This window comes from Chiloscyllium punctatum, chromosome 5, assembly GCF_047496795.1.
Source record: "Chiloscyllium punctatum isolate Juve2018m chromosome 5, sChiPun1.3, whole genome shotgun sequence".
NCBI lineage: Eukaryota > Metazoa > Chordata > Chondrichthyes > Orectolobiformes > Hemiscylliidae > Chiloscyllium > Chiloscyllium punctatum.
The window spans coordinates 39,743,261-39,762,174 of record NC_092743.1 but is presented as its reverse complement, the minus strand read 5'-3'; the positions used below and the strand labels follow the sequence as shown (position 1 = coordinate 39,762,174).

At 40.8% G+C, this 18,914-nt stretch overlaps 1 protein-coding gene across 4 annotated transcripts in view; it reads left to right on the top strand.

Moving 5' to 3' along the window:
• The first annotated feature begins 1,728 nt into the window (after positions 1-1,728).
• LOC140477008 (D-serine dehydratase) overlaps positions 1,729-18,914 on the top strand; it is a 67,279-nt gene continuing 50,093 nt past the window's right edge. For 2 of the 4 annotated variants that reach the window (XM_072570090.1, XM_072570086.1), the window contains exons 1-3: positions 1,729-1,800; positions 8,996-9,203; positions 14,991-15,271. In XM_072570090.1, the coding sequence (XP_072426191.1) occupies positions 9,055-9,203; positions 14,991-15,271 (430 nt within the window). In that variant the 5' untranslated portion in view covers positions 1,729-1,800; positions 8,996-9,054. Of the gene's footprint in view, positions 1,801-1,953; positions 2,050-8,995; positions 9,204-10,162; positions 10,387-14,990; positions 15,272-18,914 lie in introns of those variants that run through there. The other 2 variants (XM_072570087.1, XM_072570088.1) reach the window with 2 other exon arrangements.

The following is an 18,914-nucleotide window of genomic DNA, read 5'->3' as shown; positions in this document are numbered from 1 at the left end:
TTTATGTTAAACCAGTGATATATCTGAGACAATCATATTCACTGATCATAATCCATTGAAGTTTGTGGAGAAATTTAAGGATAAAAATGCCCGACTGTTTCGATGGAGCTTGTTGTTACAGCCATTCAATTTGAAAATTGTGCATGTGGCAGGTCAAGAAAACATGATTGCCATTGCCTTGTCAAGACACAAATGTTGTCCCTCTCTCTAACATCTCTCTTGTAAGACCCTGTGTTTGATTTTACCTTTTTTGCCGCGGGGTGTTTATGGGGATTGTTGTAAGTATTTGGAACAGCATCATTAAGATGGGATAACCTGTTGGGTTTTTGGTTAGGTTAAGTTATTCTATATTCTATATTCTGTTCCCTTTTGTATGTGTTTCACTTGGTAATCTTGCAAATAAAATCTGTTTTGTTTAAAACGAAGTGTTTTGACCAGATGCATCACTCCTGGAATATCCACAGTACACCTGCTTAAAACAACTAGCAAAGTTAGGGTCTGAGCTACTTCCTTGAAATAGTTTACCAAACTAAACTGACCACCACATCTACATGACCTATAGCATGGAGAAGACTGTAGCGTTGTTTCCCACTCTGCATCAGATTTGTAAACCACACTTGATCTCACTAAAGAGATTTGCATACAAGAGACTTCTATCCTTGAACGTTGTCAAAGATAGGTCAAATATTCAACCTGGAGACGGAAGGTGTGGTGCTGGAAAAGCACAGCAGGTCAGTCAGCATCCAAGGAGCAGGAGAGTTGACATTTCGGGCATAAGCCCTTCATCAGGAATGCGTCAAATATTCAACCTCCCATGTAAGTTGAAGGAGACACTCTGAAATATATTGAACACTGCCCATGCCTTAGCAGCCACTCCTCAATGAGACGATGCAACACAGGATCAGTTCCATCAGCTCAGCCGTCTACCAACTGTGTCACTGAGTCTTTGACAACAAAGATGTCCACAAATCAACACAAGTCTAAGTGTACAGAACAGTTGTCAATACAGCTGTTTTGGAGTGAAACCTAGATTGTGCATCAGTGACACATAAGAGTACTAGAGAAATTCTACCGGTCATGCTTCTGTCGCAGTTACTGGATTCAAATGCAATACAGTCAAACAACTCCTGATGTCCTTTTTGAACCCAGCTCTGTAAGCACTCGAGTGAAACTCTTTCAAAATTTACCACAGTGGATAGGACACTGTCTGGATATAGGAAAACTTGTCCTACTTACTTAACTTTCAAATGTCAAATGTTCCAGAGCAGAACAAGGAAAATGCTACACACACATTTACACTCTTTTTCAAATGTGGCAGCATTGACATTAATGACCAGGAGGAGTTTGCTACCAATTGTTCAAAATAGTAGCAACTTGAACATCAAGCTGCGTCATGCTTTGAGTCAAAACACGTTAATGACAAGCCTGAAAAAGGAGCAAATTCTGCACGCTGGATCCCTCTACTTCCTGGGACATCCTTCCCCATGTAGCCAAAGATTTGCAGGTTGACAATCAGCCTGTTCAGTTACATGAAGATCCACAGCAGGAACTCACAGCACAACCCCAAGTAGATGTCAACCTCAAACCGGCAGCACAACAATTAGTTATTCCAGAAGCAATGCCGCTAGGAGCTTAACTGTTCATTTGTTGTTATTTGTGGAATCCAGCTGTCATCTCATTTCTTTAAATTCAGCCTTTTTTCATTTTTATGCAATTTATGGATGATCCCTTCAACTATTGAACATTGACCCTGAATGAGGCCGCACTTTCAGCAAACTCAAAGATGAAAGAAGTGAAAAGGTAATTCACAAAGAAAATTGGTTTTGTAAAAATAACACCTAACCTTTTTTTAAAGATGGTTGCATGTCTTTTGGATGTGTAAGACTATATTTGATGAAATGTTTCTGTTTGTGTCCTAACCCTCACTGAGATATGATTTGCATAGTGATCACATACTGAACCAAGTGTCAACCATGCATGGTTTAAATCTGATAGAGATCATTAATCATGGGAAACATCAGAGCTGACTCAGATCTTGTCTTCATATGGGTATGATTTTGCAAGGATCACTGGTGAACAATGCTAATGTCTTATGTCTTGCGGGCTTATTTACAGGGAAAGAATGGGGTTGAGAAACTTATCAACTATGATTGAATGGCAGAATAGACTCAATGGGCTGAATAGCCTAATTTTTGCATCTTTGTCTTATGGTTGCGCTTCGGTGGGTCGGTGTGGACTTGTTGGGCTGAAGGGCCTGTTTCCACACTGTAAGTAATCTAATCTAATCCTCCAACAGTTCCCTTCACATATATATCCCAGACAATTAAGCATTTAACATCAGGGGATCCAAGATGGCGGCGAGCTGAAAGATCTGCCTTGCTGAGCTCTGCACCCCAACCCAGGTGTAGTGGTGTTTTTACCCACCCCCACTTCAGCTTTTTTTTCAGAAAAAATAGTTGTTAAACACTTGTCGAACTGTTTAAATCTTGTTTTGGTAAGCAAGAATGACTAAAGGGAAAAATTCAACTAAGTCCCAACACATGGGACACATTTGCCAACAGCATTGGGCACACCGGTGACTACGACTGCGATGGAATCAGCTACCCAACAGACCATGGAGATGATCTAGGCGCCGATCGAGCAGGAGCTTGTGCTTGGAAAGTGGATGGAAGAGGTTGAGCGGCGGACTGCAACGTCGGAGACTGTGATCGAGTTCTCAACGGAGTGGATCCAGGCCTGAACCTTAATCGAACAGGTCGACGACCTCGAAAACAGAGGTAGGAGAAAGAATATCCGTGTCATTGGGCTGCCGGAGGGAGTGGAAGGCGAGCAGCCAGCAAGCTTTTTTGAAGACTGACTGCTGCGATTTCTTAGTTGGGAGGCTAAGGCAGGTAGTGTGAACGTCAACAGAACTCACTGGGTTTGTTGTGCACAGGTCCAGTTTGGACCAGTACCCCCACTCAGTCTTGCTGTGATTCCAGTGCTACAGGGACAAGCAGAGAGTTATGGAAGCTTCCAGAATGCTGGGGAAGGATCCACAGGCCTTGATTTACAAGGGATCCAGGATGATGTGCTTCCAGGACTTTTCTGCGGCCATGATCCATAAAAGAAAGTCACTTGATGAGGTTAAGAGAAAACTGAGGGACCCAGCGGTGCTTCGTTTTACTCATGAGGGCACTGTACAATCATTTGATTCCTCAGAAAAAGCGGAAATTTTTCTGGAGACTTTAAAATAGAATGGATGGCCTATAGGATATGCACAGTAATGCTTTTCTTCCTTTGCTTTCTGTACTCCTATCTTTTCCTTAAAGAAAACGTTATTGGGTTTTTTTTTCCCGATGTTAATTGGTGTTCAGGTATAGTTGAGGATGGGCAGACTGTTCATCCTTTTTTAAATGTATTTGATTGCATTACCACTTTTCTTCTCTCTTTCTTTTGCTTGGGTTTGGGGTGCGGCTCAAACTGGAAGGAGAAATGGAGGTGTATGTGGGAGGTGTAAGTGCCTCCTGTGGGCAGGGGCTAGAATCTCCCATCAAGTACCTTTCATGATTGATACTTGGTTTAGTTTTTTGGTGTTTTTGTAGATGTAGTTTTTGAAAGTTCTGTTGGTCTGTTAGGTATTGTAGTTATAGTGCGTGTAGTTTTTGGACTGTTTTTATTTATGTTCAGCATTTTGTAAGTCGAATGCTTCCTTTTGGGAGTCCAAAGTTTGTTGTCGGGGGTCATGGCTAACTGTGTTCTTAAATAATGGACCTGAAACATTAAGGGAGTCACTTGCCGGTCAAGAGAAAAAAGGTGCTGTCGAATCTTAAAAAGGAGAGGATGGCTATTGTCTGATTGCAGGCAACTCACCTTGATGATAATAAAATTTGAAGTCACAGTAGGGTGGGTTTGATCGGGTGTTTTCCTCATCCATTTTCCCCTTAAATTTTTGATTGATGCATTTTCCAAATTGATGGCCCTTGGGTCGTGGCATATCATTATGTGTGTGGGGTGGGGGGATTTTTAACGGCCTTATGGACCCTATGGCAGATGGAATTCCCAAAGGCCCCCAAAACTGTCTCCACAATCTAAGCAGCTACTTGATTTCTGTGTGGAACTGGGGCTGGCCGATGTTTGGAGACATCTCCACCCTATAGGTAGGGACTTTACATTTTTTTTCTAATCTGCATAAGTGTCGTTCAAGGATTGATCTTTTCCTAACCCCAGTGACTTTTTTGGATTTGGTGATACTCTGCACAATTGGGAATATTGCCACCTCCGATCATGCAGCAGTATATTTAGTGGTTGAGATTAAGGACAAAGTAACAGGTTCGCGGCACTGGCGAATGGATCCCTTTATTCTCAACATTAGTAAGCTCATTGAGTGTTTCTCTCACAAGTTTAAAGCATTCTTGGCCATCAGTTCAAATATGGCTAGTAACCCATCTGTTCCTTGGGAGACTGCTCAAGTTTATGCTAGAGGGATAATTATTTCTTATTCTGCCAGCCGGAAGTGGCAGAAGGGAGAGCAGCAGCGTCTGCAGAGGCATGACTGAAGGCAGCCGAGTTGGCATATTTTAAGAGGCCATCGGTGGTTAAGTTGCAGCAGGTCACAGCTCTTCGGTCAACCTTTAATTCCATGCTCCCCCAGACAGCAAGGAAGAAACTTTTCTTTGAGGAGCAAAGGTTGTTTAAACATGGTGATAGGCTGGGCAAATATTTGACATATCTGGCTCTGAAAAAGAATGCTCAACAATCTATTGCCTCATTTAGGAAAGGGACTGGGATTCTCACTTGTGATTCTAAAAAGATCAGTGCTGTATTTCAGAGGTTTTACTCTGAAGTATACCAGTCAGAACACTGTGAAATAGGTGGGAAAAGATGGAGTTCTTTTTTAAGAACCTAAATCTTCCAGGCGGGACCTCCAAACGGGTGCGTATCCTTAGTGCCCCTTTAACAGTGCAAGAGATACAGGAGGCGGTGAAGCACCTTCAAAGTAGAAAGGCACCCCCTGATGGTCTTCCCAGTGAATTTTACAAAGAATTTATAAATATATTGTCAGGGCCGATGTTGGACATGTACAACTACTCGTACAGTCATGATTGCCTCCCGCCACCCTTGAGAGAGGCTAGTATCTCTCTCATCCTTAAGAAAGGGAAGAGCCTGGAGGACTGTGTTTCTTATAGAGTCATCTTGCTTTTAAATTCTGATTTTAAAATTCTGTCCAAGACTCTTGCATTAAGGCTGGAATGGTGTTGCTTTCCATTGTCCAAGGGGACCAGACTGGTTTTGTTAAGGGCCGCAGATCCTTCAACAATGTTAGGAGGTTACTCAATATGATTCAAGTGTGTCAACAGCAATTGGTTCAGGGATAAGTGATTTCTGTAATTTCTGTAGATGGGTGGAGTGGCCATATCTTTTCTATACCCTGGAATGGTTTGGTCTCGGTGAAGTCTTTACCAGGTGGGTAAGGATCCTTCATAGTGATGCTCTGGCGGCGGTTCTCACCAATGGTGTAAGATCTAGTAATTTTAATATTTGTAGGGGCAGTCGGCAAGGTTGTCCCCTATCACCTCTACTTTTTACGCTGGTGATTAAGCCGCTGGCAGAGGCTATTTGTAGGGATCCTAATATAGCCGTCCCAGAAGTGGGATCAAAGGTACATAAGATTACATTATTTGCAGATGATGTTCTTATTTTTCTTTTGAACCCAGCAGTTTCTGTGCCTCATTTGATGCAGTTCATTTGGCTCTTTTTGGGGTTACAAGATTAATTTTTCAAAATTGGAGGCTATGTCTACGGTGGGGGTGGGATGGGAGTGGATCTTAGGGGAATACCTGACGTCGAGGGTGAGTCACGGTTTCCCTTTCAGTGGTCACAGGGAGGTTTCTCTATCTAGGCCTTTTAGTTACTCCCAGCTTCGATCAGCTATTTAAGGCTAATTTTGTCCACTTGTTTGACAAGATTAAACAAGATCTTCAAAGATGGGAGGCCCTTCAATATCTTGGTTAGGTCAAGTAGCTCTTATTGAAATGTATGTCCTTCCTTGTTTGCTAAATCCTATGCAGATGCTTCCATTGGTTTTTCCCAGAGACTTAATGGTTGGTTTAGCTCTTTTATCTGGCATCATAGGTGACCCATTATTAAGCTCGTGAAATTGCAATTGCCCCAAGGGCTAGGAGGAGTCGACCTTCTGGATATTAAAAGATATCAATTAAGCTCTCTTTTATCTTTTGTAAGTGACTGGGTTTGTGGGGACTCGGTAGCAATATGGCTGGACATTGAGGTCTCCCAGGTAAAGTGTCCTCTTATTAGCTTATTATTTCTAGACAAAATGAAGACAGTTGTGGAAAATTACTGTAATCCAAGAATTATTAATACTGTCAAAGTGTGGAGGGCAATGTAGCAGAGTGAGTAATACATCTAAAACATCTTTTCTTATCCCTACTATTGGTATGCTGGGTTCCCAGCCAGGGACAATGGACCCTGGGTTTAAACTCTGGGCAGCTAGGGGAGTTTCCTGTTTGGATGATTTATTTGAGGGGGAAATAATGGTGTCCTTTGACCAAATAATCCTTAAAAACGGATTATCTAGCAGATACCTATTTCGTTTTTTCCAGATTAGAGATTTTATCCAAAAAGAAGCTGTGCTTTTGACTGACTTCTACAGATCCGATGTAGAGAAGAGGGTGCTTCATGCCAAGAGCACTCCCTTAGTGAGTACTCTTTATCATCTGAAGGGGGTGGTCCCTCGGATGATATTGAATGACTACGTGAGTTGAGATCTCTTCTGAGGCATGGGAGAATATTTGTGAGAATGCGAAAAAGGTTTCCATTTCTAATAGGACCCATGCCATGCGATTGAAGAGTTTTCATAGGGTCCATTTGGCCTTAGATTGTCTCTTGAAATTTAAGATATCCTCAATGTGTCCCAAGTGTAAAATAAGTATGGATACTCTCACTCACTGCCTGGGGTCCTGCCACAGGCTTTGTACGTATTGGAATGCTGTGGGAGGAGTAATAGAGAGGGTCTTGTGGACCAACGTTAAGATGGACCCAGTCTATCTTCTCCTGGACCTGCCCAATTTATCTTCTTGAGATACACATGGAGAAGGAAAGACATTTTGATGTGCTGGGTGTCTGAAAACCCCTCGTGCCAGTCTAATTGGCACAAGCCTATCATGGAACATATTCCCCTGGACTTTCTCACAAATATGGTGCACCAAAAAAAAACCGAAGGCGTGGTAGCCCTTTTTGGCTTACCTTGAAGCAGATATTTCTGACATTTTAATTTGGGCCTTTGTATAGCCATGATGGTTTGGTTTTGTGAACTTGGTGTCCTGAGAGGAAGAACTTCAAACAAATGCAGGTGTAATATTTAATGCTGTCAAAGGTTGGGAGCTATTGTTTCGTGGCACTGAGCTGTGTTATTTGTTTATTACTTTGACTGATTTGTTTATCTTGGCCATGAGTATAGTTTCGTTCTGTTTGTGTTGTTGTTCTTTTGTTTTATATAGAGTAGTGTGGTTGTTGGTTTATTGTTATAATTCTGTTGTTTTGTAATTTTATAAAAAATAAATCTTTTCAAAAATATTTTAAAAAAACAATTAATATCCATCACTTAACTTTAATTATTTGCTAAAGTAATAGACCACACTCTTCTTATAATAAAACCTTTGGTGACATAGAGATTACCTTCAAACAAACTAATAAAAAGAAGAGGAAACTTTTTATTTTCATCTTCTACATCTTAGATTGCATGCACTTTCGTAAAATCTATTTTCCATATAATAGTATCATTAACAAAAGTGTTTTAATAATACAATGAATCTTTCAAATTGCCCAACCTTTCTTTTTACAAAAACTAGAATATTAATTAGAAAGAATTCTAACAAAAATTGAACATTGTTTTTGAAACTTCTCGCAACAGCACTTTCAAGATCATCCAGATATTTTGGATAAAATACTTCTGTAAAACAATGAGAATTGGTGACTAGTGTCAACAACTTTACATTAAATAGGTCTTTTTTTCCTAATATTTTCTGTTTACTAGCATGTCTGGTTGGATTCCAACTCCTTAACTCAGAAACAAAGTTCCTTGACCTGCAAACTTATTAAAGATAAATTTGCTTTGAATCAGTTTAGTATCCAGCCTTCTACATGCTACAGCAACAGCACATTACTCATCGATATTGTATTTTGTTTAATTTATTATCTGATTAATCTCATATCCCTGCTTTTTACACTTGAAGAATCCTCTGATCTTTATGTTATCAATTTTTTAATTAGTGGCTGGAAGGTTTAGGCAAAAGTGATCAAACATCATATACTCTTCCTCCTTGAAGCACTCAACTGTGACATTCTATTATAAGTTACCTCCAGACATGCTAAGTCACACCAAGTTGGCTACTTATATATATTCAACATAAAGGGCCAATCAGAGTCACTAAATGAGGATCCAGTTTCAGCTGGTTCTTTATTCAGCTGCCCTTTCATTGGAACCGTTGAGAAAATTAAAACCCTATTTAAGAGTGGCAACTACAGAATTTAAATTGTAGCCTTCAGTTCAATGGCAACTACAAACTATGAACGACTTTTGTACAAAGTAAAAATTCAGACTTTTTAACCTAGGACTGAGTGCATGCATTGTTGAGTAAGACTGACTTTGCTGATTGAATGGTTCCAGATATTTCAGTTATGAAGAAAGTTTGGAGATGAGATTGTTTTCCTTGGAGAGAAGAAGGCTAAGAGGAGACTTGAAACAAGTGTTCAAAATCACTGAGAAGTCTGGACAGAGTAGACAGGCAGAAACTGTTCCTGCTCAAAAGTGGTTTGAGAATAAGAGGGCAACATTTCAAAATGTTTTGTGAAAGTGGCAAATGTGCGTTAAGAAAAAAGTCTTTTTCATAGATGGAGTAGTTAGGGTTTGGAATAGACCAAACTCCAATCCGCGGAGAGAGAAACTTAATGTTACATGAACTTTATTTTCCTCTTCCTTCCAATGACACCCTAGGTCTAGGTGCTGCCTGAATGACTAACCCATGACTGGGGCTTTCATCTCACAAGTTCGCCATGGCTTCTGTAGCATCAGTTCAGCAACTCTTGACCCCTGCATTCACTGTTGATATCCAGAAAGTTGAAAATAATGCAAAACGAATGATTGAGCGATGTCAGGCCCTGGGAGTTCGTCTCCGACCACACATGAAGACTCATAAAACTGTGTAAGTGGCTCAGATTTCTTCTTTAATTTTCTCCTCTGCTCTTGCAAGTGTTGTTCATGAGTTGCTGAGGCTGTTCAATTGTGTATTCCACTGTTGAGCCAAGTATTACATACACACACATACATACATTCAAATATGCTTGGAGGCATGCATACCTGTGGGCACACATAAGCATACACAAACATATGCATTCATACATGTTTGCATGCACACACACACAGGGACATGCATACAGATGAGCACATATGCAACCACATACATACAGGAATGCACCGGTGATGGGGCTACTGGAAAATTTCTATCTCACAAGTCACCCTGGTTTAGCACAGTATGAAGTACAAATTGGAGAAATTCTGATAAGTAGTGAATTTGGAGAAATTTCTAGATAGGTTATTCCAACATACATTCACACAGCACAGGGAGGTACAGGTAGATAAACATGTAACTGACAGCCAGCAACATAAGGGGTATTTATTTGAGGCAAAGAAAGGGGAACCACAGAAATTGACCTGACCAACTTGTATAATGTACTTATCATTTATGTGGATAAAGATGAATGTTAATCTAGGCATTGTGAAGGAGGAATTAGTCTATAGGGTTGTAAATGGCAGATTGGAAAGATTTTCATTGTAAGGCATTGAATAATTAGGATAGACCATGTTCCCTGCTAAGAACCAGCTACTAGGGTAAAGGATGGAAAGGAACTTGAAAAAGGTGAAATAACCATTGTTATAATTCATTTTGGAACCAATTACATATGGATAAACCGTTCCAGCTAATGGAGTTTCATAAGCATGCACTAATTTAAAATCAGGAACTTGAGTAAGATAATCTCAGGCTTTGCTACTCAAACATCATGAGAATTGCTATAATCGCAAGTTGCCTTGTTATTTGAATGTGTCCAATCTTTAAGTGACTTCATCATCTCTGTGAGTCCTCTCCTGATCGGCCACCTTTAGACTCTTGGACGTTCAAACCAAGGAGGATTCAGCCGCCTCTTAAAGATGACCTTCAGCATGTCAGAGCCATTGACCCACAGATGACCCTGGGGTTGCCTGATTAAATCTTCAAGGCCATCAGGCTCCAGTGCTAAGCAAGTTTCCTCCATCCAAGCTGCAGAATCTAGGACAAGACTGAGGCACACTGAGAGAAAGAGTCCCTTTTGGATACTTTGGTGGCACAGGTGACATTGCTTATAAAGTATCATGTTTCTATAAATGTGAATGGTTTTGTAGTGTATCCATTTGTTTGAGACTCTATGAAATCCTGAATGTAACAGTGCCAACCTGATGCCTAACTTCATTCACTTGGCATGAAGGAAGGGGCTAGCAATGTCCAGGGCAGGGAGTGTGTACAGCACACAGGGACACAATGCAATAAGAATCACCAGGAATTAGGGGGCTCCGATGTCTGTATCCAGAACAGTGCATGGTTGTGTGCATCTCGCCTCACTGGGTCCTACACCCCTCTCACTCATGGTTCGAGATACTCTGCCCACTCCAGGTGTGGTTGCACTCAGTTCATTTCCTACTGCAGTTTGTGCATTTCTGTTATCATTGAAGATGATAGTGAGCAAATTTTAGACAGTGCTTTCCAGCCTCTGCCTCTAAGTACCCAAAGAGGCCTCAAACATCCAGTTCCCCTTCCCGACAGCTCTTCCACGAACTCCCTCAGCTTTGCATCCAGCCAGTCCATAAAAGTCTGCACCTACTCACTTTACCCTCCCCAACTCCTGATAACCCACATCACTGGGTGGCAATGCCTGAAATGATCAGATACTAATACCTGTGACCTCCACTGCCATTCCTTGAAGCCAGAATGCTGTTGACCATTTACCAACCCACTTCCCACATTAACTCATTCCTATCCATGCTTTATTAAATCCCCCTTACAAATACTGTTGCCCCCCCCCCCCCTTTTATAATTATTATTCCCCCACCACCCCCTTAACCCTTATTCACCAGAAATAAATTCCCAAGTCTCCTTCCCATGGCAACTAGTAATTGGTAACCACAGCCCCTCTCAGTTTCTGTGAATGGTTCCAATGGACTGACCGTGGTCCACACTGTTGAATGACCTTGAGTCTTGGACCCCTGACTGGTGGCTGCTTATCTCCCCAACTGTGTTAGCCCTAATCCCCTTGGACTGGCCACTTTGGAGCCACATGATCCACTCCACAGACTCCAGAGACATGGACCCCCCTGACCAATAGCACCCTGACCTGACCATGGCCAATCCCTTCGACTGGTGTGAGAGGCTGCTGCTGTCGTACTATGCCAACACTTCCGACTAACGGGTGCCTCCGTGGACTTCTGTGAGGACTACATCCCTCAGAGTTTGAGACATGGCTGCTTGCTTGCTGCATGTACAGTGAAAGTCACTGGCACATGGTGCAGGTGTGAGATTGGTGTTGCGCGGTGCTATGCAGCAAAATGTATGCCCCCTTATTCACCAACAAGGTTGTGTGATTACATTAATAGGTAAGGCAAGGCAGAGAAGCAGTGAGGATCCAGGTAGCACTAAGGGAGCAAGTGAGCAACCCTGAGATACATTCTAGTCCAATGTCTGAGTGTGGTGCCTGTCCCTGCACATAAATGTCCTTGCTGCAGCATTTTAGGAGTGTCCTGAAATGCAGGTTTCGACTTCCTGCGTATCTTCAAATAGATTGGAAAGGGGCCATGAGGATCCGGAAGGTTTGGTAATCATTAGATGTCAATGTTTGGGGATGAGAGATGCATTCAGCAGGTGCCCATGAGTCGTGTCCTGAGATGCTGTTATGTGTGTTCGACATAGAGACTCTTTGCAGCCAGCAGTGAGCTGACATTGCCAGATAACATCCATCTTGAGATTTCTTGGCATCTAGTTTGCTCCTGGCAGATTTTTGGCTCGATAAGATTTTAATCAGGTAAGATGTGCAGTTAATAAGATTATAAACAAGAAATGTTGCCTTAATAGGCAACACGCTGCTGCCTAGCAATCATCTCACCTGGAACTTATTTAGAAAATGCAGCAAGTTGCTCCTGACCCCAAGATAGGCCTTGATAGACTTCTTACAAAATTCTGCCACATTTCTTGCCATAGCCCATATTGTTCAGCTCCCTATCAACCTTCACCTTTTATCTGCAGGAATAGTAAAGAGATAAAAGAAACCTTAACAAAAAGCATTATAAAAAAAGAGGGTGTTGAAAACTCTCTTCTGCTTCTATGGCATCTTTATAGTTTTGCTAATGGGAGGCTGAAGCTTCTTCTTTGCCATGAATTGCGCGTGAATATTTAGTTTCGAAATGATCAAAAGTCACCCTTGAGAAAGGCTGTGATTAGAAACTTTTCTGTTGGCTATAGAAGGCAGCAACATTAACAAAACCTGCTGGATGGAATAAACAGCAGTCTCTCTCAACACCTTTTTTTTTCAAACTTGGATTCTATCTCTATTACAAGTTTGAATACATCAAAGTGACAGAGAATTTAAAAATATAAGGTACTTCAAATGCCAGGCCACCTTTTTGAGAAAACGTCTGATCATGTTTAGAGAATTTGCCTTCAAAAGGACAACCAGCTTACATCTGTCACAACATCACTGGGCTTTCTGAGAACTAAAGGAACATTGGAACATACAATTCTTATACTTTTTTCAACTTCATTTCCCTACACTGTAACTTGTTCTGTTTGCTTTTGTGCTTGAGTGTGTGTATGTTGCAGGATTTGGCATAGGCTTCAACAATTGACAATGATTCCATGTTTTAAATAAGTGAGTGTGTTTAAAATAATAAAACAGATTCCTTACTCGCTAGCTCAAGCACTGTGACTTACTTTGTAGCTTTACGTGTGGTGAAGTACAGACTGAATTGAAGGTAGCTCAACTTTCTTCAAAAAAATCAAGGTTTGCTCTACCAACCTCTGGAGTTAAAATAGAGGAATTTATTCACCTTTCTGGATTTGGTCACAGCACAAAACAGAAGTGATTAAAAAGAAAGAAATTACATTGCTGATCCAGTAATCCAGCAAACACGTTGTAGTACATAACAGCAGGAAACAGTTAACCAAATAAAAATTCTGTAAAAGAATTTACATAGTCTAAGAAACTAAATAATTGCGTTAGAAACACAAATTCAGCTTCGATTCATGCTAGATGATGATTGTGAACTAATATTCCAAGTTATTAAATCTTTAGAAAGATTAGGTCAAATGGGAAATCAGCAGGAATATAGACCAAAGGAACAATTACTGTGATAAAAGGGATTTGAAGGAGAGGGTGGCCAGGCCATGCAAACACTGGAATTGAGCTTACAAACAGCAAAGAATAAATATGACTCTAGCAAGCATAGTCTACAGCTTTCCTGATATTAGTCATTAAGTGTGAGGGAGGAGCGTTGTACAAATATGGAGATTATGAAAGTCTGCAGCAAAGGCACTTTAGATGTGGCAGTGTTTTTCTTTTTCATGTAACTTAAAAGAAACAGAGTAGCTCAAATAGGACAGCTACCAAGATTCTTCGAGCTATTTTTTATCTCAGCCTGCCCGGGGAATGGCAGAATGGGCAAGGGGTGTGGGGACTGATTTAAATGGTCACCTGTGGAAACTGCTGCATAGCTCCAGGGTTCCCACTATTTAAACCCCTGGACCTCTGTTTGACACAGGAATACCCGATAATTAAAATGTGAATCATGCATTCTGATGATGTGCTGGGGCTATAATGTGATTTTTATTGAAAATCATAGGAGTTGTATTGGGACAAAGTCAGCGACAGAACCAGAGTTTGCTAAGAGCAGAAGAGACGAAGTAAGAATTTAAGTTGATCTTTCCTCAGGGGCCTGGAGAAACTGGAATGTTTCATTTGGATCTACCTACAGAGAATTTTTAGTCATTCCCTACACTTTCCTTGTCTGTGTTTTCCAGCACCAACACTCCCTCAGCCCCCTTCTTCCCAGCATTAACTTCATGCTGATGACCATTCCCTTGGGATTTAACATCCTGGGGCTTTCAGCCCAGTTCCGGCTCCAGCCATAATCCAAGATTTAAATTAGCTTTCGAATTGAAATAACCCAGGTCGTTGGCTAAATTCACTACGGGGACCCTCTGTCCTACTCTGCATTTCACCCGTGTGCAATATACTCTGAGATAAAATCCATGAAAATAGAGTCAGGATGAACTTAGAAATAAAGCGACTGAAAAAATCTAGTTACATTTTTTCTTGAAAAGTTCACTGACATAGTAACAGAGAAGTGTCAATGAATCTTGCTAATAGGGATTATAGCAAGATCTACATACAGCAAATTATCATTCACCACCCCAAATTCAAATATATCCTAGTTCCTCTAGTGTCTCTGGTTTGAACTCCTCAAATTCCTCCCTAAGGGCATTGTGGGTCAACCTACGGCATATGGATTGCAGTGGTTTAAGAAGGCAGCTCACCACCAAAAACTTCTCAAGTGCAACTAGGGATAGGTAAGAAATGTTGGCCCAGCCACCCACATTCTGAAAATGAATTCTGAAAAATTAATAGATGTGACCAAGAAACAAGAGTAGGCAATTCAGCCCTTCATGACTACTCCCCCTTTCAGTAGGATCATAATCTAATTTTAACCTCAATTCTACATTCCTGTATGCCCACAATAATCTTTAATCTTGCAAACATGAAAACACATAGATTTGCAGGTGACCTCGTAACATGTGCTGAATTGGTTGAGAAATTGGAGTCAGAGTGTTAGAATAAAGGGATTGGAAGGAGGTACTTGCACTGAATTACTCTTGCTGCTGAGCTTGTGCCTTTTCTTTTCTCAATTTCAGGGAATGTGCGGATATTATGACGGGGGGCTCTCGAAGGTGCATCGTTGTCTCCACACTGGCTGAAGCACGTTTCTACACTGACCACGGCTTTGATGATATCCTGTATGCTTACCCACTTCCTTTTGACAAAGTGGACATCTGTGCTGACTTGGCAGAACGCCTGGAGATGTTCCATGTGTTGATTGACAATGAGCTGGCCCTGGCAGAGCTGAAAAAGAGGCGACTGAAAGATGGGAAGGCATGGCTGGTCTGGCAGAAGATAAACTGCAACAATGGAAGAGGTAAGCTATTGTGGAATATTACATGCACTGGGAAAGAAAATAAGAAAGAAACTGATATTCTATAGCAACTTTTGTAATCCAAGTGTTTCATAGTCAACTGAGTCATTAAGTGAGGTTGGTTGAGGGATAAATGTTTGCCAGGACACGGGGAGAACACTCCTCCTCATCTTCAAAATGCCATGAGATCTTTTACGTACAAATGACATTAATAGCTTGGCCTCTCTCCATCCCTACAGTATCTGCAACCCTACAATTCTCTGATATTACCCTTATATATTATTGTACAATATACAATCTGGACTCCTGAGCGTCTCCAATTTTAAACACTCAACCATTGATGAAAGAATATTGGGGATATGCAGGAATGAGAGTTGAGGATAGAATCAGGTCAGCCATGATCTTATTTAATGGCAGAGCCAGCTCAGAGATCTGAGTGACCTACTGTTGTTCCTTGTTCGTGTGTTCATGTTGCCTACAACTGCTAATACTCTAGGATTTGGAGTTACTTTTTCTCTCTAACTTTCTTTTCACCTTTAATACAATACTCTTTGAAATCTGTTGCTTTGACTAAAGGAGAGTCAGGATACTAGAAAGGTGAATTTTCATGTGGAATTAGGATACTAGATCAATGAGGTTTCAATGGGAAAATTAAGGCATTGTGGTGGTAAGCCTCGGTTCCATGGTTGTGCTTTAATCTCCACATCAGAAACTAGTGTGTTCACCTTCACTCCAGAGACTTTAATATATAATTCAGTGTCATACTTCATTGCAGTACTGCAATAGGCTTTTGGATGAGACATTAGACTGAAGACCAGTTTCTCCATTTAGGTGGTCTAAGATTCTGTGGCATATTTAAAGAAAGTTGCCTTGACCTACATCTATCCCTCAGGCAACATCAATTAAACAGATAATCAGATTATCATCACATTGTTTACGGGGCATATGGGATACAGATAGGCTGTTGCATTTCCCTACAGACTGTGAGGTGCTGTTCTTCGAGCTTCTGCTGAGGCTCACTGGAACACGGTAGCAAGCCTTTTCCCTCCACAACAATGATAGGGACCTCTCATCCTCACCAGCCTCCACATCCAAAGGATCGTAAACCATTATTTCTTTCACCTCTAGTGGGATGCCATGAACAGACACATATTCCCCTCCCCTACTTTGTCAGCATTCCTCCTAGATTAATCCTTCTACTCCTCCTTTATTCCCAACACTTTCCCAAGTAAATCCAGACCGATGGGAGGGGCCTCTCGGTTCCACGATCGGTCAAATAAACACTAGCAGCTCGGTCTGTTTCAACAATTTATTATGATGCTGGGTATAGGTTATCCAGCAACACAAAGGTTAAGCACCTCTGTGTATTCTGGAAAAGCTACTGCAATTTGCTTAAAACACAGACAACTTTTATAGGTCTCTTAACAAACAGAACAACCTTAATTACAAAATTAATTCAATAAAGTGAGTAAAGTGACCAGTAGACATAAAATTAAGCCAATGATATTTCCTGGGAGCTCACTTGTTTTGCGTGCCCCAACTCTGAGACACCTGGTTTCCAAGGTCAATTTAGGATACTTTAATAATGTCATATCTTACTTAGTTAATTCATACTATGAATATCAGCCCCACCGCGGTACCTTCCCCTGCAATTGTAAGTGTAAAACCTGCCCATTTACCCTTCTCACAATCCAGATATACCTTGCAGATGAAGCAGTAATTTACCTACACTTCATTCAATCCAGTCTACTGTAGTCGCTGCTCAGAATGAGGTGTCCTCTGCACTGGGGAAGCAAAACGCCAAATGAGTGACCGCTTTGCAGAACATCTACATTCTGTATGTAAAAATGAAACCGTGCTTACAGTTGCCTTCTACTTCAATACACCATTGTGCTCCGAGACCAACATTTCTGTCACAAGCCTGCTGCAGTTCTCCAATGAAAGTCAACACATACTTGAAGAACAGCATCTTATTTTCCACTTGGGGACCTTGCAGCTTCTAGGACTCCACATCGAGTTCAATAACTGTCACAATACAGATTTTATGTCCAACATAAACATAACTAATTTCAAAATTATCTATATATTATTCTACAGTTCTTTTTAAATATACTTTTGTAACTCCACTTAGCTTGGTGTCTTAGGAGGGTAATCCATTTGTTTGCACTGCTTGTGCAGATATGCATTGATTTTCCAGGGTAGACAGCATTGTGAATGGGAAAAAATTGCTCTCCTTATTTTGTGCAGGAAAAGTTTCCGATTTTAAAATGTGTTTTATTTTAAACGTACACCTTATAATTGTCAGACCTCTTTTGGTTCAAAGAGTTTTTAGCAGTTTTTCGCGCAGCACAGTATGAGAGATACACAGCTGGTTCTCAAAATTAAAGTTCATGGGATAAAAGCAGCAGTAGCATCATAAATGCAGAATTAACTGAGATATAGAAAATGCTTGGGATTAAAGACTGTTTTTGGGTTGGAGGGAGTTGTACAGTGAAGTTGTTCTAGGGTACATAATTATGCCTGCTGTTTTGATATATATTAATCACTTAGAATTGTTGGCAGAATTGAAGACACAATTTTTAAATATGCCAATGACAATATTTGGAAGTACAGTAAACATAGAAGGTTGGAACCATATGGAATATGCTACAGTGTTTTAGGCAATGCAGGACAGAGAACTGGTGTTGTCTGTGTTCAAATTTCTGAAGTGGCTGGGTTAAATTAACAGAGATTCATGAAGCAAATGGGATTTATGTGCTTGATATATAGAGGCATGAATATAAAATCCAGGCAGTTAAATTTGTAAAACACAAGTTTGGCCTCAGCTGGGATAGAAGGTCAGTTCTGGGCAGTATGCTTTAGGAAGGATATGAAAACTTTAAAGGGAGTAAAGAGCAGATTTACGAGAGTTGTTCCAGGAATGAGGGGTTACAGTTATGTGGATTAACCAGAAAAGTTGGACTTGTTGTCCTTAGAGCAGAAAATGATAAAGCAGATGATGGAGGTGTTTCAAGTGTGATCTCGAAGTGACTACCACCAATGGTCATACCCTAACCCATTATGTGGTATTGCATTTTGGTATTACATTTACGGACAGGTCTTATACAGTTAAAAGTAGGGCCTTTGGTAGTGTTGTAAAACAGAGAAACCTAGGGGTTCAGATACATAATTCTTTGAAATTTGCATCACAGGTAAACAGGTTGGTTAAAAAAGTGGTTAGCACACTTGCCTTCATGTTCAGAGCTTTGAGTATAGGCATTGAGATGTTATGTTGAGGTTGTACAGGACATTGGTGAGGCATCTTCTGGAGTACTGTGTCCCATTATAGGAAGAATATCATTAAGCTGGAGAGGGTTCAGAAGAGCTTTACAGGATGTTGCTGGGAATGGAAGATTTAAGGTAAATGGAGAGGCTGGATAGGCTGGGACTTCCTTCACTAAGTGTGGAAGGTTGAGGGATGATCTTAGAGAAATTTGTAAAATCATGAGGAATATAGGTAAGGTGAATGGCAGGTGTCTTTTCTCTAGGATGAGGGATTTCAAGACTAAGGGACATATTTTTAAGGTGAGAGGAGAAAGATTTAAAAGAGACACAAGGGGACAATATTTTTACTCAGGGAGTGGTCTGTTTTTGGAATGAAGTTCCA